Source organism: Macaca mulatta, chromosome 15 (genome assembly GCF_049350105.2).
Source record: "Macaca mulatta isolate MMU2019108-1 chromosome 15, T2T-MMU8v2.0, whole genome shotgun sequence".
In the NCBI taxonomy this organism is placed as follows: Eukaryota; Metazoa; Chordata; class Mammalia; order Primates; family Cercopithecidae; genus Macaca; species Macaca mulatta.
The window spans coordinates 41,592,511-41,612,988 of record NC_133420.1 but is presented as its reverse complement, the minus strand read 5'-3'; the positions used below and the strand labels follow the sequence as shown (position 1 = coordinate 41,612,988).

At 41.5% G+C, this 20,478-nt stretch overlaps 2 protein-coding genes across 16 annotated transcripts in view; one reads left to right on the top strand and one right to left on the bottom strand.

The window, feature by feature from the left end:
* Positions 1 to 20,478, bottom strand: part of ASTN2 (astrotactin 2) — a 985,877-nt gene that overhangs the window by 245,772 nt on the left and 719,627 nt on the right. The window contains exon 1 of one of the 7 annotated variants that reach the window (XM_028835434.2): positions 5,211 to 5,408. The exons of the other annotated variants lie outside the window; for them this stretch is intronic. The gene's annotated coding sequence lies outside the window, so the exon portion shown is untranslated. Of the gene's footprint in view, positions 1 to 5,210; positions 5,409 to 20,478 lie in introns of those variants that run through there. 7 annotated transcript variants of the gene reach the window in all.
* On the top strand, positions 5,491 to 18,596 carry TRIM32 (tripartite motif containing 32). Of its 9 annotated transcripts, none has more exons than XM_077965125.1 (4): positions 5,491 to 5,526; positions 14,881 to 14,998; positions 15,227 to 15,287; positions 15,512 to 18,596. In XM_077965125.1, exon 4 carries the CDS (start codon positions 15,590 to 15,592, stop codon positions 17,549 to 17,551), a length of 1,962 nt encoding a protein of 653 aa, XP_077821251.1. In that variant the 5' UTR covers positions 5,491 to 5,526; positions 14,881 to 14,998; positions 15,227 to 15,287; positions 15,512 to 15,589; the 3' UTR covers positions 17,552 to 18,596.

Genomic DNA, 20,478 nt, shown 5'->3' with positions numbered 1-20,478 from the left:
TGTGTTTTTGGTAAAAGATCATAAGAAGGTTTGGAGATATGGCTTTTGTTAAAAGGAATGTAATTTTGTCTAGTTTAGAGGGTTTTAAAGATTGCCTTAAACTAAAAGTGTAACAGAACAAAACTGAAGGTTTAAGCAAAGTGAAAAGGGCTTTAAAGGGTTGATCTTGTAAAAAAACATTCTGTGGGTATAAACAACTTGGCTAAGATTTGAAAGAAATTATTGAGCATTTTTCCATAGGTTAAAACATTAAAATCATACTGATGTGGGGCCAGAATCTGGGCCCATATGTCCAAATAACAAGGTTTTCTTAGAAAATTGATCTGTTTGATAGAAAATTGTAAAGGGTCCGAAACAGTTTACGAAAATCTTACCTTATGATCAAACTAATTAAAACTGGATATAAAATTTTACTTAAAAAACTGGTTTTAACATTAAAGATGCACTAATGGAAACATGAAATCTGGTTTTCTCTTTTGAAGATGATTTTTATGTAATGTTAAAAGATAAGGAAAGGGTTTTGTTTTACCCTCTGGGTAAATGGCAGGGATATAAAGGGAAGACAGAAAACAGACAAATTCAGTCAGCCTCATGCTATCTTTATTGGGTCTTATTTGGAAAGTTAAGTCTCCTCTATCAGAGTAAAGGTTTTTCTTCTTTTAATAAAAATTTTTGAAGTTATCATTTTGGCCAAATGAATTAGTTATGGTTATCATTTTGGCCAAATGGATGACTTATGGTGACCTGGGATTCTATTTTATAATATTCAGTGTTTTAAACCTTTGCTATTTGAGAAACTTTCCAAAATTGAATTATAAATTACGTCTCTTTCTAACCTAATCTTTTAGATATTAAATCCTCTGAAGTCCTAAAATGACATTTGGCTTATTTCATATGAAACTCATACAAGAAGCACTGGTAAATATGAAATGATGTTTGGCTTTCTTTGGAACATTTGCGTAAATGTGTTATTGGCGTGTGTTCCAAAATTATGTAAAACTTCTATAATTCTAATATGACTTAGTATATGTTATCAGTAATAATTATAATTATTATGTTAAATGACTGTGTGCTGCAGAGGTAACAAATTCCCTTGTCAATTGTGTCTTCAAGTGTGGCTGTCCTAAAATGTTTTTGTCATCCATATACTATTGTTGTCTCATTTTGGTCCTCTTTAACAGATGGTTTTATAATCAGCTATAAAATTTAACAGGCACTCTTAAATGCAGGTTTCTGATTAAAAACTCTGGAGACTGTGACATTAGAATCAAGGAAAAACTTTCAAATTGAAGGGTGAATAGTGTTTGGTTTTCTTTGGACTGTATTTGTATAAATATGTTACTAGTATATGTTCCAAAAAATATGGGAAACTTCTATAATTCTGATATGATTTAGAGTACATTATTAATAATTATAACTGTTAAATAAAATTATTGTATGCCACAGAAGTAACCAAGATTCCTAGTCAATTGTAGCCTTAATAGTGGCTATAGACTTTTGTCATCCACAGACATTTTGTCTTCCTTTTGTCCTTTTCAAAAGGCAGTTTATAATCAGATATAGCACTCTAAGTGCAGGTCTCAGATAACTTTAAAAATCATTTTATTGGAATAGAGGAAAAAATGAAACTTCTAGGATTCTTATAGATAGCTGATGTGTTAAACATTGGTAATCTTTTCATTTTCACTCAAGATAGCATATTTCTTTAGAGTTATTTGTAACTTTTAACAAGTGAGTAAAAAATACTTCTGTGAAGAAATTTTAAAGCATATTTGTTTCTCTCTACCTGATTTCCCCTAATATGGAAACTATTTGTAAGTATTCTGAATTTATGGCAGTACAGTTAATTGCGTAAGTGTAATAAGAATCTGTTTTCTCTTGTAACAGGACACAATTGGAGAAATTGGTTATTTTACCAAGGCTTTCACTGGAATGGCATGCTTCCTTCAAAGAATCAAAGTTAACGTATAGAGCCAATTAAAGCCCCTTGCGGAATCTAACCTCATACCTTGTCTATGCAGTCCCCGCACAAGGTTCCTGACCTGTGAGCTACCTTGGAACCTTGAGAAGAGAGGAATATACCCAACTCATAGGTATTTGAGGGTACAAACCCATGGATGAGCTTGGCTTTTAAAAACTCTTATCTGAGATTCCTCATGGAACAGAGTTCCATCAAAGCCAATTTAAACAAAGAAGACCCTAAGAGAAAAATAATTATTCTTGCTGTACTTTATGCAAATAATCAGGCCAAGTATAGTAAGACTAAAGTATATTTCTGTAAACAAATCAGTTCTATCATGATTTGTTTTTAATAAAAATGGGATCTGGAGGGAGAAAAATTATGCTTCACAAGGAAACCTATTATTAGCGGTTGTTAGCTGTCCTTGAGTTTTTTGTACAATTCTGACTAAATCCTAAATTATTTGTGGGTTAGAAGTCCCCAAACTAATGCTTTCAAATCTTTGCTTTTAAATTTGAGAATTGTACTCCTCATCCTAGGACTCGTTATTTACCTTATAGTAGGCTGTTCACCTAAATACTGTACTGAAACTATAGATGAAAGCACTAATGATTTTGCCATGCAAGCCTTGGAAGCCCAGCCAGACCTGCATGAGCCGGTCAGATACTTGCAAAGTGGTCCCACTCTTCTCACCTTGGGGTTCACTCCCATTCCCACTATGTCCCCTGTCAGCAAGAAGAAGCCAGAGCAATCAACAGCATTTTCCCATCTTCATACCCTACACTTTAAGGTGTTACAAAACCCAAAGTGAGGGACTGAAACTGCCTTTGCAACATTATGATTGAGACAGTAAAAGAGATCTAACTTAACTGACTCCATCTTGCTTCTAACCTCCAAGTTGTCCTTATTCATTCCTGGGCATAGGCTAAACTAACTTTGGGAGAAATTTAGTTTGCAGTTTATAGTTTAAACAAAGATGGTGACAACCCTATACTCAACCAGACCTCCTACAACCCAGACCTCCTTCTTGCCTGGGGACTAGATTGCCATTGTAGGACTAACATTAGCCACAAGATTAGAAATTGTGGTTTAGGAGTTGCAGCTGGAGGTTACAAGATGCTGACCCTCCCTAAACTGCTTCTAAGATCAGTGCTTGAGATATTTTGCAGACCCTGCACTTGATGGATCAGCTGGCACCACCCAGGTCAATAAACTCACTCATCTGATCTTGTGGCCCCCCACTCAGGAACTGACTTACTGCAAGGAGGCAGCTTCGAATCTTAGAGCTTCGACTCCCTATGATTTCATCCCTGACCAATCAGCACTCCTGGCTCACTGGTTTCCCCTGACCCACTAAGTTATCCTTAAAAATTCTGTTCCCCAAATGCTCAGGGAGACCGACTTGAGTAATCATAAAACTCTGATCTCCCGCACAGCTGACTCTGCATGAATTAGCACTCCTGGCTCACTGGTTTCCCCTGACCCACTAAGTTATCCTTAAAAATTCTGTTCCCCAAATGCTCAGGGAGACTGACTTGAGTAATCATAAAACTCCGGTCTCCCGCACAGCTGACTCTGCATGAATTACTCTTTCTCTATTGCAATTCCCCTGTCTTGATGAATCAGCTCTGTCTAGGCAGCAGTCAAAGTAAACTCCTTGGGTGGTTCCACTGATACAGGTGATTCAAGTGTTAAATAAAAATCTGTTACTTTAAAATGCTGAATAAAGAGTGTTTAAAGCACTCCACAAACATTATTTTTTAAATGCCTCTGTGTAAGAGAAAGTCTAATATTGTGCCAGGATATGTCAAGCTATAAGATAAAAATGAGTGCATTTCCTAGAATGCTTATTCTACTCTAAGAGTTTGTGGGAGGTATAATAATTCATTTAACTGGTAAGTAAATTAAACATTAAAGAAGAGCCAAACACTTATTTTTTTTTAAAGGGAGAAGAGAGTTTTTTTTTCTTTTCAAAACACTTGCTTGAGTTAGATCCCCAGGAGTATTTTTAATACTCCTGTGTAATTAGGGAAACATCATTATGTCTGTATTGATAAATATACATACATATATAAGATGTATATGTGTAAGACTATGAACAGTCCTAAATTTATACTTTGGGCTGATAACTGGTTTTCAGGGAAAAAAAAAAAAAAAAAACAAGTGCAAAGTCTCCCTAACTAGTCTAAGTGAGAAATCATTTGGCACCACCTCTCCCTTATCCCCTACCTGCTAATTGCAATTTTTCAAATATAGTTATCATTAAGTACAAACTACCATAATCTTGGTTTATCTTCTTGGCAAACTTCACTTAGAAATTTAGAAAATGGGGAGAAAGAGTAAACAAGGTTAAGAGTGGGTTCTCAGATAGAATTGGGTACAAATCTGGGCTCCAATACTTAGGCACAGGTGGCCTTGTTGTGTAACCGCCTAGGTTACACAACAGGTGTAGGTTAACCATCAGCTGCCTTATCTCATGAGGTCCTTATGAGGATTTAGTGAGCTATGCACCTGAAGTCCTTAGCTGTAGCCAGACAGCAAGTGTTCAAAGATGTTAGTCATTGTTTTTGGTTACTGTTTTATCATTGTGCAGGGTCACATAGCTAAGGGGAATTTCAAATCCAAGACCATCCTACTTCAAACTCCTTTGTGCTCCTAAGCTGTACAGTATAATCACCTTGGAGAATAGGTGATTGGCCCCAAACTACTTCGGGGAGTGCAGGTCGTGGCTAGTCAGTCCTGTGTCAGACCTCGTCCTTGCCAGATGCCTAGTGCCCTAGATTCCCTCAAATCTCAGGCCAGGTCACCTCCCAACTGGTAAGACTCCTCCACCTTCACCTCTGACTCCCCAAAACTACACTTGGTTTGGATTCCCGGGTACCTTCAGCCTGCAGGGACAGGGGCTGCAGCGTGTACTCCCCATGTCTGCCTCTGCTGTCGGCCTCCCAGCTGAGTAGGCAAAACGTTCCTTTACAGAGCAATGTGTTCATGGATAAACTTGTCTCTAGTGCAGCGCTCTATCAGAGCACAGGACATGGGGCCAAAGCACTGCCCTTCCTAGGGAGTCCCGGTTCTCGCCCTCCCCAGAATGGAAGTTTGATTCTTCCGTTGGCCCATTTCTCAGATGGAAAAACAGATTCAGCAAGGTGCCAACGCTTTGTTGAGGACTACCCTGGAGGCTACAGTTTTGGGAAAGGGTAGACATTTGGACTGGAGTCAGATACGCATTCTGGCTTATCTCCTGACTTACTGAGTGAACTTGAGCAGGTCCCTTTCGCCCATGGGTCTCGGTTTCTTCATCTGCACAAAGGCGACGGAACACTGGATTACGTGTCGCTAAGGCCCCGGGTTCTCAGAGGAAAGCTCACCCCTGCAGGGCCGCCTGGCCCCGCGCGCTGGGGCCCGCTGCACTACAAGCCCCAGCATGCCTCGGGAGGCGGGGCTCAGTGACGGACAGGGAGCTCTGCGAATTGGCGCCCGGCAAAGGGCGCTCAACGGCGCGTGCGCAGAGGACGGCGGGCGGGTGGGCTGGCGGCGGTGGACTCGTCGGAGCTGCGGGCGGTCAGGTAGGGGGCGGGAAGGAGGGCTGGGGACTAGGGACCGCGGCCGAAGTCGTGGGCCGTGGCTCAGCGGCCGGTCGGGGGAACGTGCCGGCGTGCAGCGGCCGCGCCCGAATGGCAGGGTCTGGGGACCGGATCTGAGGGGCAGGACTAGGGTGGGGGTGGGGCTGCCAGGGGCAGGCTCGGGAGGGATTCGTGGGGCTGAGGAGATCCGAGGAGATGGAGCTGGGGGAGGGGAGCGAGAGGCTCTGAAGAGATATGCGGTGGCAGCATCTCGGGAGGTATGAGGTAATGTGGGGGCCCTGAGGAGGAACGGGGTGCAGCATGTGGGAGATGGGAGGGAATCAGGGCCCTGGAGGGACCTGGGTGCAGAATTTCAGAAATATGAAGGAACTGGGGGGCCCCGATGAGATTTGAGGGAATCTGGGGGCGCTAGGCATCTGGCAAGGATAGGGTGTAAGATGATAGGAGCAAGGTCTAGGGCGATTCTAAGTGCTATTGAGAAAGGGCTTTCGGAGTGGGCTGAGGGTGAGATAGAGGGGGTGGGGTGAGTTCTTGGGGGACTCTTGTTAGCAGGAAGAAGGGAGCTGGCTGAGTTGTGAAGGCAGCACATGACATTCAGTGCATAAGAGGAAGGAGCAGGGTTTGAGGGCGGCACAGTGCCTGATGGAATGCAGGAGATGGGGGTTCAGATTGAGGGAGAGCAGAAATCTGAGGTGAGGAATTAGGGCGTTGAACTGAGGTGCGGAGCTGAGTGCGGCAAAGATTTGGAAATAGGGATTAAAGGATCTGTGTCCGAGGGATTTGAGGCATATGAGTGAGGAATTGATGAGGGTTGCGTTATACAGCCCCAAAGATTGGAATTTGGTATTGTAAGAGGGTTGAGGACAGGGTTTGGAGAGGATTGAATCGTGGGGTGGAGATGTCCTAACTGGGCTATAGAATCAAAGGACACTGAGTAGATATGTGGATTGGTGTCTTGGGCTGCTAAAGAGATTTTCCTTAAATCGCTGCATGGGAGACGGGGGGAGTTTAGGGGACCCAAGGACCTAAAAGTAATGTATGAAACTCTAGATGAGTATATGAAGATGAGCAGAGTTCAGGTGTTCAGGAACAAAGTGATAAATCTTCAGTTCAGATATCCTGAAGGAGTGTGGTAATCCCTGTGAAGGGTAGAATCTTCTTCATTTATTAAACAAAGATCCGTTATCATAAGGCAGGTATGGTATTCCCACTAACTACACTCTGACCACCGCCTTCTCCCTCCCCCTCCCCCGGTCCACTGAAAGTGGTAGGCTTTGGGGAAGAAGAAATGGAACTATTCAAGGTCATCTGCCTAAGCCCTTTTTCCTTGTACTCTCAAGCTACCATAGCAGATAGAATGTGAGACCTCCAGGGGAATGAGTGGAATAATTTATCCTATATAAGATCCATTGCAGCTTGAAGGGGCAGTGGCTCTGCGAGTGAGATGTTTGGGCTCGGAGAGGGACAAAAAAAACAAAAAAATCAAACAACAACAAAAAAAGGGAACCCTTATGTATTGAGCATTTAGTCCTGTGCTAGACTGTAAAGCAGTGGTTCTTAATCAGGGGTGGCTTTGTCTCCTAGGAGACATTAGGCAATGTCTGGAGATGTTTTTTGGTTGTCACACTTAGGGTGGGGGATACTACTGGCCTCAAGTGGGTAGATTAAACATTAAATATAATGTTTTATGTTAATGTTAAACATTTGACAATGCATGGGATAAGCCCCTCCCCCCCAGTAAGGAATTATCCTGCCTAAAATGTCAGTAATGCCAAAGTTGAGGCACTCTGCCCTAGAATCAGATACCCTGGGTTCAAGTCCTAGCTCTATCTCTTCCTGACTTTGTGGCCTTGAATGAGTTACTTACCACCCAGTGCCTTGGCTGTTCATCTGTAAAATGGGGTTATGATAACAGGACCTATGTCACAGAATTGTTGTGAGGATTTAGTGAAGTAAATTAGCATGCCTAGGATCTGGCACATAGTAAGTTCTCAAAGTCTAGTAATTTTTAGTCTTGTATCTACTTCTTTACTCAGTTTTCATGACAGTCCTTCTAAGGACGGTATTCAGTTTTACACATGAGGAAACTAAGGCTTAGGAAGTGACTTGCCTAAGTTTTCATAGCTAGGAATGACACAGTTAAGCTCATACCCAGATCTCTGTAACTCTGTATTTTCCCACTTTCCTTGCTAGGACCCGCTTAGTCTTATTTTCTCAGCCCATTCCCCTCTAATGAAAACGAGGATTGCCCAGTGAGAATCACTGACTATCAGATTGAACTCTAAAGTTGGGGGATAAATCTCTCTGACTAGATTGGGAGGAGCCCTGGACTTTGTTCTTGGTTTGTTCTTAGACCAAGACCAGGGGCTAGATAAGGAGAGGAGCTTGAAGTTATCAGGCAGGATGAGGTGCAGCGGACTATGGGGTGAGGTATGGAGGCTGTTGGCTTGAAAAAAAACCTCACAGCAGGGACTGAGGCTGAAGGCACAGCAGGGACTGAGGCTGAAGGCAGTCATACTTTGAAGGAGAGTAACTACTGTTGTGTATGGTCTCTTTTGGACTGCTTTTCCCTGGAACAGAATAGTAGCATTGGCTCTATCATTTCCAGGACTAGCTACAGCATTGCTGAAGCCAGTTCAGAAACAAAACTTGACTGTATCTGACAGCAAGACTTAGCTGGAATATCCATGCACATCCCTAAAAGAAAATATGTCATGGGAATTCAATCAGTCCTGTCTAAACTCCTTACTCTTTCTAATTTCCCATGTTACCTTGGACAAGCACTTGTCCTGTCAGCTTCAATCTATTAAAAATGCAAATGATTATCATTTGTTGAGTGCTTATTATGTGCGTTATCTTAGTGAATTCAGTCATCCTGCTAACAGTCTGGGTTTTATTCTTTGTTTATAGATGAGAAAAATAACAGGTTAAGTGACTTACCCGGGGCTACAGAACAAGTGGCTAGGTTGGGATACAAACCCAGTTGTGTCTTACACCTATGTTACATTATAGTAGTTTTATTAGAAGGCTTTTCCAACCCTTCAGAGCCCCTATGTTTATGTCTGGAGAGTAGTTGGAAGCCAAAAGTTTATAAGGCCCTTAAAGTAGATCATTGTCTGTGCACACTGATGTGGAACCTTTGTGACATTCCCTCCATCTTGTCTTTCTGGTAAAACAATCAAATTTAAAAATAATTTCTAGGTGCCCTTACCAACTCTCAGCCAGACTTTATCTAAAGCTAGGGAACTATGAAACATCCTTTAAGTTAGTAATTTTATGACTGGGAGTTAACACTGGGATTTGAATCCTTGCTCTATTACTTACTGGTTTTGAGACCTTGGACAGGCTACTTTTCTCTGAGCATTGGTTTCCTTATTTTTGAAGAGGAATGACACATACTTTACATGGTTATTATGAGACTATGAGAACATATAAAAAAATGCCTGACAATAAAGAGTAGTTGCTTTAAGAGTGTTAGCAATTATTAAAGGAAGGCAGTGCTGGAAGGGAACTAAGTGTTGCTTTGTCAGATTTATTTATTTAGACAGGGTCTTGCTGTGTCACCTAGGCTGGAGTGCAGTGGTACAGTCACAGCGCACTGCAGCCTCAACCTCCTAGGCTCAAGTGATCCTCCCATCTCAGCCTCCCAAGTACCTGGGACCACAGGTGCATGCCACCACACCTGATTTTTTATTTTTTTTTAATTTGTTGTAGAGATGGGGTTTCACTATGTTGCCCAGGCTCTTTGCCAGATTTTGATAACCCTAAGTAGTCTCTGCCAGTATCCCCAAAATTCTCATCCCATTTTGTATATTTCCTGGAATCTCCTTGATCCTTTAATCATAATCTCATGATTAAATGAACAGATGTTATATGCAGGGAAAGGAATTGAAAGAGCGAGGGTTGAGGTGAGTTGGAGGTCTCTGAGAAAGGGCTATTGATTTTTCCTTTGTCTTGTATTCCTTGAGTCATATTGGCAGCGTAGATACTACTCAGATGTTTGTGAAAGATGCAAGGGAATCTCTCTAGGTCCTGCAGTTTTAGAGGAAGACAGAGACAACAGGCAAGCATGTTTTCCAGGAAACCCTGTTATCATTTAGCCTGCCCTTGACATAGTTTAGCTCAAGTTTTCTTTTTCTACAAACATACTTCCTTCTGGATTGTTTTGTTTGCCCCAGACTGGTACAACTTCAGGAGCATGGCTGTGTTTCCCTATAAGCCTCTACTTGTTGACTTTATCTTAGTTGTCTGCAGGTGCCTTAAATGCCCTTAGTAATCTAAACTTCATCAGAATCCTCTCCCACACACAGGAGTGGATGTCAGGTGGTGGCCTCACTGACTTCTTTAAAATCAGTCCTGTTAATGAGTGGCCTTTGGTGGCACAGGGATAGTTTTGCACTTGATTAGCATTCTGTTAGAATGCATGAGGAATAAAGTTTAGAAAGCTGACATAAAAGGAAATGAGATAAACCTTGCAAAAAAACCGGTCAAACCAGGGGAGCATGTCAATAGTAGGATGGACTTTTATGTCTTGTGAAAGGAAATGCAATATTTTACATGTTGTCTAGTTTTTAGGGGAAAGCACTGTTTATGTCTGTTTTTGCTCAAAATTGTATCACCAGTACCATTCACAGGGCCAGACACATAGTAGGTGCTTAGTAAAGATTTGTTTTGTTAATTGCTTAAAGTTCTCCAGTTTTGCTTGTGGCCTAAACCACCAAAGGCTGATATAGGTATAGGAAATAGAGACATCTAGAGAACTACCCCATGGTGGCGATTCAAGCATTAGATGAAGATTTGAAACCTTAGATCATCTGTAATCTTTAGATTCTGGGATCAGGTAAAACAATTTCTAGGAGGGCTCAGAATTTTTATTGTTTAAGTGTATGTATCTGAGGCCTTGAGTACAGTCTGCTGAAAAGTGCCTATTCATTTCTTCTAATAGGTTGGGTAGTGGCAGCAGCAGTTGCTGCTGCCACTACTACTGCTAATAATAATAAAAACTATTATTTATTTATAGTTAATTGCATGCCTGGCTTGGTGTACTGTACTTAGTGCTTTTCACACGTAATCTCATTTAATCTTTACAATAACCTTGTGAGGAAGAGACTATTTTAAAGCCTCTTTTCATAGATACACTGAGAACTATAGAAGTATTAATAACTTGCCCATGTCTTCACAATAAGTGGTAGAGCTTGAATTCAAATCCAGGAAAGCCTGATCCCTCAGGCCTACTTCCTTAATCTATATAATACTGCCCACTCCTTGTTCGTGTCTTTTAGTCCTAGTTCTGTTGTGTGATTTGTGGTCTTAATATCCCCCTCCTGGTCTTAGTTTTCTCATCTATTTTACAACTTGAGATTACTACCTTTTCTTCCCCTTTTGCCCAGGCTGAAGTACAGCAGCAGCATCACAGCTCACTGCAACCTCCACCTGCTGGTCTCAAGTGAGGAGATTGCTGCAAATTCTAGCATTTCATACTTAGTCTGTGCTTGAAGGAGCTACAGCAGCTCATTTTCTGGGCAATAGAAGTTGTAAATTCATTTACCCATCAGTTTTTAGCCTGGATGTCTAGCATACTCAATTAAAACTCTTCAAAACTGACAAGCCCTTTTATTAATCTTTATGTGCCTTTGTATGCCATGAAAGGAAAGTTTCTTCATGCTTTCAAAATGTAGTTTATAAACTGAATGTGTTATTAATACTAGTACAGTTATTGTTAATGCTGTTTCTGGTTATTATTTATTTAGCATCCTTTTATTGTCCACCTACAGGTATCAGGCTAAGTACTTTATATGCATAAAATCCATAGTCATTCCAGTACTCTTTTTATAAACTAAAAAAACAGGTTTAGACAGGTTAAATAAATTGCCTTCTTCCCCACAACTTGTGACAGTGCTAAGATATGATCTCAGTTCTATATAACTTCAAGGTTCATTTTTTTGGTTTGTTTGCTTTTTCTACTACCTTGGTTACTCATTTCATGGAATGGGGAAAACCCAGTGGTGCTAGAAGAGGCTAGATTAATATGGAATATGATTATGTAATTTTTCTGAGTCTTAGGGCAGCCAGAGTAGACACAGCTTAAGGGATAGATTCTCATTGGGAGCTGAAGAGATGTGCTAGTACAGTATGGTACGGTATGTACAGTATTAATCATTATGTCAAGGGCTGTGAGAAGATGGTAAGCTGATGTTAGATGAGGTGGGAGGTCAAGAATTAATGGGACAAAGTGCACAACAGGAAACAGACCTTCAAGGGATCATGAAGGGAGCCAAGATGATACATAGCATGTTGGATACTCACTCTGATTGGTTGCAGAGTTGATAGCTGGCAGAAAATGGGCAGCTTACTTAAAGATTTGGAATGATAAGACAATTCCTTTTATTTGTGTAGCCTTTTGGGGAAACCGAAGTCTAACTGACCTTCTATCTGAGTCATTCTCGGTATTAACAGTAATGACCAGATGTGCCCTTCTGGAGGAGACAGGCTGTATCTGCCTGTCTCTTAGCTCCATTTCAGGCTAGGATCCTTCACAAAGCCATGTTTTCAAGTCATGGAAATGGGAAAAGTGGTTCTGGCTTTTTCCAGGTTTGAGGCTATATCCGTGCCCTATGCTTTCGTGAAGGGAACACAGGTTTTCCTGGCAAAGCATGGCAGCTTTGGGGCAGGAATTGTTGACATCCTCAGAGAGCTTGGTGAAGCTGTAGTCAGCTGAGATAATTTGGGGATGTGGGCATAGTAAATTCGTTTTTTTTAACCTTATGTCTTAGAGAGGTAGGAAGCTTTTCAATAGGAGAAATATGATATTCCAGAAAGCTAGGGAAATAATTTGCTGCCATTTTTACAAGTTGGCAGCCTTGTCTAATAAACTGATCTGCATTGCCAGCTCTGGGAAGAACACAGATGTCCCTGTGCATTGTAAGGTAATGTTCTAGATTCAAACTCCAAATGTTGTCCTCAGTCTGTTGTCCCAGACAATAGAAGAGAGAACTGTAGCTATTGATTTAGAATTTAGAAGGGTTGCATGGATCCTGAATTGTAATTTCTATCACTCTGTCTATACTATTGCCCCTAGACACTTGGCATTTAAGAATTTACCATTCATAGTTTCAGATATCCACATCAGACCTCATATGCTTATGATATGTGGTAAATACTGTTTTGCTGAGGTATGGATTTGAGTCAGAAGGGATTGCAAGCTTGCTCTGTGAGAGTAGGTCACTCAGCTAATAAATCAATCTATCCCACTCTATAGCAGCAGAATCTCATAACTAGATTAGTGTTCATTCTCTGTTATGGAGAAAATGCATATGCCATAAGGCAGCATTCCCCAGAGTATGGTCAAGAGAACATGAGTTAATCATTGTTATGTGACAGTAAAAAATAGCTTGAAATAATGTTAGGTTAAATAAAGTAAAAATATCTGTACTGCAAGGTTCTACCATGTTTGAACTGCCTGACCTTGAGCAAGTTTTTCTGAGTATCCGTTTCCTCATCTGTAAATAGGATAATAAATATATTACCTACTTCATAATGTCATCATGAAGATTAAAAGAGGTTAAGCATATAAAGTATCTGTCACAGTAACTAGCACATAGTAGGCACTAGATGCATAGTTTCCCTTGTAGTACAAAGGAAGTGGGATATCAGGGAGGAAGAATTGACTTTAGATAATTGTGCATGTCTTCTGCTATATATTTGTCAGATTGCATTCCAAAGCTAATATAGTAGAAACTTATGGTAATATATATCTCTACATTAACTCCCGTTCTTCTCTATGCCTGGAGAAAGAGTTGATGTCATGTGCAAAGTGTTCTTGAGCTAAATGCATTGTCCTTAAAATCCAACGAACTTGCCCTCCACTTCCTCCTTCTCCTTAGTGGTTGACCATCTGCAGATCACAAGACTGCACAGGTACAGCTGTAGGATTTGCATTTATGAAATGCTGACTTTATCATGTGCCTCAACTTGCTAGACCTATTCGTTCTGGTTTGGGGTATAAGTTGACAGTAACCTAAGGCTACAGAGCACTGAGATCTCTCTGGGTCAACTTCATAAGCATATGTATATCAAGAGGGTTGGAGTGTTCATGGTTTGTACTGGATGAAGCAGAGGGTACTGTAAGCCAGAAATAAACTATCTTGATAAGGCACTGCTATTTTTTAAATCATCTAGGCTTGAGTCTTTGGCTATCTCAGCTGTTCATCACTCCCCCACTATAATCCACTCACCTTTCAAATCTTACTGATTATACTTCTGGATATTGCTCAAATGAATCTTTTCATTTCCACCACCTGCTCCCTAGTTCAGACTCCCCATTACCCCTGTCTTCTCTGATTTGTTTCCCCACTGCATTCCTGCTTTGATCATATCAGCTTCCTGCTTCAAAACATTTATCGCCTCACCATGCCTTTGAAAATGAAGCTCAAAAATCTCATTTTGGCTCTTAAGACCTTTTATAATTATTCCCCCAATTTACCTTTCCAAGCCTGTTACTCTATTCCCCATATATACTCCCACTGTTTTAATCTAAGGATAATAAAAAAGAGAACTAAAATTCATTTAAGGCTTTTTTTGTGCAGAGCCAAATCTTAGCATTCTATATACTCTATAGATTATTTAATTCTTACATTAACTCTGTAAAGACAGTATTATTTCCACTGTCTTTATTATTTTAAAAATTATTATTTTAAAGATGGAGAAAATAAAATGCATAGATTTTAAATATTCTCTGTTTTCTTCCTAATACATGAAACTTCTTGTCCTTTCCTTTGCCTTTTAAACTTTGTTAAGGTTGTGCCTTTTGCCGCCTCCTTTCTTCCCTCTCCGTGTGTTTATGCTTCTTTCCAGGCCAATATAAAATGTCATCTTCCTTTTGAAAATTCTGTGTCCCTTCAAATTAGAATGACTCCTCAACCCCCATCAAACTTAGTTTTTATTTCATTTATAGTACTACTTTCTGCCTTCATTATTATTTGCCTACATGTCTTGTCTTTTATAAAGTTTGAATATCTGAAGAGCAGGATCTGTATCCTGAAGACCTCTTGTATCTAGTACAGAACAAGATACCTAAACTTAGATGGGTGGATAGATGAGTAGGTAGGAGGATAGATGCATGGAAAATGTGTATTTTCTGATCTAATGTTTTGCAGATTACCTAAAGCTAATCATCACAATTTTCTAAGTCTGTGGATGATTCCTAGGGCCCCAAACATGACACAGTAAACTCTATGACATGATGAAAAAAAAAAAAACAGCCTCCACACTTTTGCTTACATGGTTTTCTTTGCTTAAAGTACCTTTATCCCTCAGTCCTTCATTTCTTTATCTTAGGAGTGAAACTGCTTTTGGGAAGCCTTCCCCAAGTCTGTTAGGTGGAATCTATCATTCCATCCACTGTACTCCAGCAGAACATTATGTGGACCTGCATGTCACACTTACTCCTTTTACTGTGCGTAATTCTCCTGTGCTTTTCTGTTAGTGTAAACTGTAAGTTGTAAAACTCACCAAATATGAAAGTAATCATTAGCATTTATTAAAGTATACTACTTCCCTGGTGCTATATACTAAGCACATCATATTTATCTTGTTATTTAGCCCTTACAATAACCATTATTCTACAATAATAGATTGTTCTACAATAATAGAATAAGGTAGACACCATTTTTCTATTTTACAGATGAGTGATGGGGAAAGAGCTTTTGGAAGTTTGAGTTACTTCCTTATGGTCATGCAACTAAGTAAGTGTCTGAGATTCCAGAATCTGAATTATTACCCTCTATGCAGTGTTTTGTCTTGTTTGTTTCCCTGTCACCCTCACATGACACATAATAGACCTCAATAAAATAGTTAAGTAAGTGAATGACTGAACGACTGATCATAGCTATTCTCTAAATGTTTCTTGAGTGAATTGATTTATATAATCAGAGGAAAATGAATAATGGTTTCTTTTTCTCTTTAGCAGGAATTTTACCCTCTAGGGCATGAATACTGTGCTGTTCAGTTCTGAGCTGTGCTAGCAGTACCCTTCAAAGGAATAGCAATGGCTGCAGCAGCAGCTTCTCACCTGAACCTGGATGCCCTCCGGGAAGTGCTAGAATGCCCCATCTGCATGGAGTCCTTCACAGAAGAGCAGCTGCGTCCCAAGCTCCTGCACTGTGGCCATACCATCTGCCGCCAGTGCCTGGAGAAGCTATTGGCCAGTAGCATCAATGGTGTCCGCTGTCCCTTTTGCAGCAAGATTACCCGCATAACCAGCTTGACCCAGCTGACAGACAATCTGACAGTGCTAAAGATCATTGATACAGCTGGGCTCAGCGAGGCTGTGGGGCTGCTCATGTGTCGGTCCTGTGGGCGGCGTCTGCCCCGGCAGTTCTGCCGGAGCTGTGGTTTGGTGTTATGTGAGCCCTGCCGGGAGGCAGACCATCAGCCTCCTGGCCACTGTACACTCCCTGTCAAAGAAGCCGCTGAGGAGCGGCGTCGGGACTTTGGAGAGAAGTTGACTCGTCTGCGGGAACTTATGGGGGAGCTGCAGCGGCGGAAGGTAGCCTTGGAAGGTGTCTCCAAGGACCTTCAGGCAAGGTATAAAGCAGTTCTCCAGGAGTATGGACACGAGGAACGCAGGGTCCAGGATGAGCTGGCTCGCTCTCGGAAATTCTTCACAGGCTCTTTGGCTGAAGTTGAGAAGTCCAATAGTCAAGTGGTAGAGGAGCAGAGTTACCTTCTTAACATTGCAGAGGTGCAGGCTGTGTCTCGCTGTGACTACTTCCTGGCCAAGATCAAGCAAGCAGATGTAGCACTCCTGGAGGAGACAGCTGATGAGGAGGAGCCAGAGCTTACTGCCAGCTTACCTCGGGAGCTCACCCTGCAAGATGTGGAGCTCCTTAAGGTAGGTCATGTTGGCCCCCTCCAAATTGGGCAAGCTGTTAAGAAGCCCCGGACAGTTAACATGGAAGATTCCTGGGCCATGGAGGCGGCAGCCTCTGCTGCTTCTACCTCTGTTACATTTAGAGAGATGGACATGAGCCCGGAGGAAGTGGTTGCCAGCCCTAGGGCCTCACCTGCTAAACAGCGGGGTCCTGAGGCAGCCTCCAATATCCAGCAGTGCCTCTTTCTCAAGAAGATGGGGGCCAAAGGCAGCACTCCAGGAATGTTCAATCTACCAGTCAGTCTCTACGTGACCAGTCAAGGTGAAGTGCTAGTTGCTGACCGTGGTAACTATCGTATACAAGTCTTTACCCGCAAAGGCTTTTTGAAGGAAATCCGCCGCAGCCCCAGTGGCATTGATAGCTTTGTGCTAAGCTTTCTTGGGGCGGATCTACCCAACCTCACTCCTCTCTCAGTGGCAATGAACTGCCAGGGGCTGATTGGTGTGACTGACAGCTATGATAACTCCCTCAAGGTATATACCTTGGATGGCCACTGTGTGGCCTGTCACAGGAGCCAGCTGAGCAAACCATGGGGTATCACAGCCCTGCCATCTGGCCAGTTTGTAGTAACTGATGTGGAAGGTGGAAAGCTTTGGTGTTTCACAGTTGATCGAGGATCAGGGGTGGTCAAATACAGCTGCCTGTGCAGTGCTGTGCGGCCCAAATTTGTCACCTGTGATGCTGAGGGCACCGTCTACTTCACCCAGGGCTTAGGCCTCAATCTGGAGAATCGACAGAATGAGCACCACCTGGAAGGTGGCTTTTCCATTGGTTCTGTAGGTCCCGATGGGCAGCTGGGTCGCCAGATTAGCCACTTCTTCTCGGAGAATGAGGATTTCCGCTGCATTGCTGGCATGTGTGTGGATGCTCGTGGTGATCTCATTGTGGCTGACAGTAGTCGCAAGGAAATTCTCCATTTTCCTAAGGGTGGGGGCTATAGTGTCCTTATTCGAGAGGGACTTACTTGTCCGGTGGGCATAGCCCTCACTCCTAAGGGGCAGCTGCTGGTCTTGGACTGTTGGGATCATTGCATCAAGATCTACAGCTACCATCTGAGAAGATACTCCACCCCATAGGGGATGAGAAATATCATTTTCTTCTGCTCCCAAGCCAGCTTCCCTTCCCATAGTTCTTGGTTGTTAGTGGCACATAGAGAATAGACTCGGCATATGTCCTGATTCCAGCTGGGTAGTTCTAGAACTTTAGAAGCTCCATCTTTTTATGTTTTTTATTTGTTATTTTCCCCTCCCCACTTCCCACCTAAATTTAGAGCTTTAAAAGATGCACTGCCCAAATAGGACACGCAATGGTGTTAGCTGAAGTTTGATTAGCAATTAGGCACTTCCAAGGCTTTAGTAGAGAGAGCCACTTTAGCCCTTTGTGCCATGTTTGAAATGTGCCCTTGTATTAAATCCTTGATTTTTTCCCGTTTGGCTCTGATGCCCTTGATCCATTGTTTCCTTCCTATTACAATGTGCTTCATCTGTGACACTTTCTCTTCAACTCTGATTGGATTCACTGTGCATGCTTCAGTGGGATATGCTCCACCTTTCAGTGACATTTCAGACATATTCCTGTAACATTATGTCTCAGTCTGATCGTCTTTACCAGTGTGAAAGCTCATTCATTTAGTGCTACCAAAGGGGATACACAGGCCCTTTAGGAAGCAGTACCTCTCGCCTGGAGGATCTGTGCCATCTTGGATTGAGAACTGCAGATGTGACAGAATGGATTGACCCTAGTTGGTTGGTATTGACGACTTCAGCCTGGAAATTGCTTGCCTTTTAAAGAAGCATAATATGGATTGGAATTATGCCAAAGCATAGGAAGCTAGGAATAAGCAAACAAATGCTGATATAGTCAGCAAACTTGGATAGTCTCTAGGGCTCATCGTTTTTCATACTACCTCTCTCTTCTGGCCTGTGTCTAAGGAATTGTACAGCATAGGCCAGGGCCAACAAAATGGAGAGGTGGACACATTTTCATGTTCATTACTAAAACAAACAGCAAAACTGTTGGTTTGTTATTCTGTATTTTCCTCAAGTGAGTACATACTATTTGGTTTCAGGATTTCTTTCCATTTCTCTATCAAGCATTAAATAATTGAGAACTGTTTCTTCATCACTGGTGTTCATGTCTTTTAATTAAATATGGAATTTTGGAGATGATAAGAGGGATAACCTGCGCTATGCCATTTTACTTCCTTATCTCACTGTGTTCTTTGAAAGTGTAGGTATCTATCCACGTCAAAATTCCGCCAAAAGCACTGTTATGTAAAGATAATAACACAAATCTTTCTCCCAAATACATATGTACAGAATCATCCCCCAAGGTTTAGAGTCACCAATACCCTATTCTAAATTGAGCTTCTGCTATATGTTTTATGTTTATAATTACAGCTCACAAAAAGGAATTTAGTCTTATTTTTGAGATCAGAAGTGGGTGAGAGAACCTGTGATGAGGTTTCTGAGGCTTCAGTGTTTACTAAGCAATATATCTTACTCTAGGTGCAGGGCTGATGGCAAGCCAAAGAGCAACTCCCTTGCTTTCATGTAAACAAAATTTGCTAAACTGAGCTGCTCAAAATTGTTTTTATGGTGGTAGTGTTTCTTTGGCTTGTATCGTAATAGCTGCCAAAGGATAGGTAAAGAGGTCACTAAAATGATGTTGAACTAGTTTGTCTTGTTCTTTTCATCTGGAGAAAGCCCCATATTCTGATTATGAAATTGCCTCCAATTTTCAAAGATTGGGTAATTGAGAGGAAACTGATCCAATTAAAAGTGCATCACAAATGACTTCACTAGTTATTAGAGCCACTTTATCTGTGTGGGCACCCAGCAGCAGGAGATCTGTCTTTGCTGTCAGTGGGGGACTTGCTGAGGTAATAACAGTGGCTCGGGCCTTTGGCACACCGTTTGCAGTGGAGGAATAAATATAATATTGTGGGCTGGCTGGAGGTAAATGAGGCCAGGAATCCTCCAGCTGCCCGTGCTTTTGAAAGAGGTGCTATCACTGAGTGACATTCAACATTTAGATCTCTACCCATCTAAACCAGTCATGCCTTTTCCCTCAAGTAAAGCAGGTATCTGTTAGCTCAAAATGGAAGTGTGATCTAAGCGTTTTTTCTTTTTCCCCTTTGATGTGAATATTTTAGGCTGTGCTTAGTACAGTCAATGTTTAATTATCTGCTGTGTTGACTAAATTGCAGACTAGGGCCCCAGGAAACTAATTTGTTCAATTACAGCAGTTTTTGTTGTTGTTGTTTTTTAAAGCAGCAGTACCCTTGTCCAAATAAAGTCTTATATGGAAGTCTATCATGTAAAATAGATCAAAGAGCAGCTGCTCTGATTGAAGCAGGTTTGTGCCGCTGAAGAATATGCTGTTTCCTCCCTTTACCTTACCTCTTGTGCTACCATTGCAAAACTTGTGAATCTATAGAATACTTTTCTGAAAACCACTGAACTACCGCATTGCTTACCTTATAGTTCTGTCTTATTAGTCATGTGGCCTTGGGCAAGTCATTTAACTCTTCCTCTTCTGGAAAATAACAAAAATGATCCCTGCCTCCTAGAAGGGTATGAGATAACAGATGTGAAAATAACCTGGTTTCATTCCTGGAATATTCAATAAATGATGACTGTTATTCTTTTATCTAGTTTTTCAAAAGAGCACCTGGTGGTGGGAAGTGTTCCAACCAAGCTAAACAGTTCCTTTCTTCTTGCTTAACAGGTTTCTATTTGGTGATTAAAACCTTTCTCAGGCATTTCTCTCCCCTCACAAGTCTCCAAGTATCGAGTTCATCTGTTCCTTTCTACTGTCTATTTCATATTCCTATTATATAAATCACTGTGTTGCAATTATCTGTCCATATATTTGAGCTTTATTGAGGGCTAACTAATCTAGGGAAAGTCTAACCCCTGCAACCCCAACCACCATGTAACATGGTGCCTAGTATAGAATATGTTCTCAGTTATTTAATTGGTCCAGGTATTTACCTGACTTA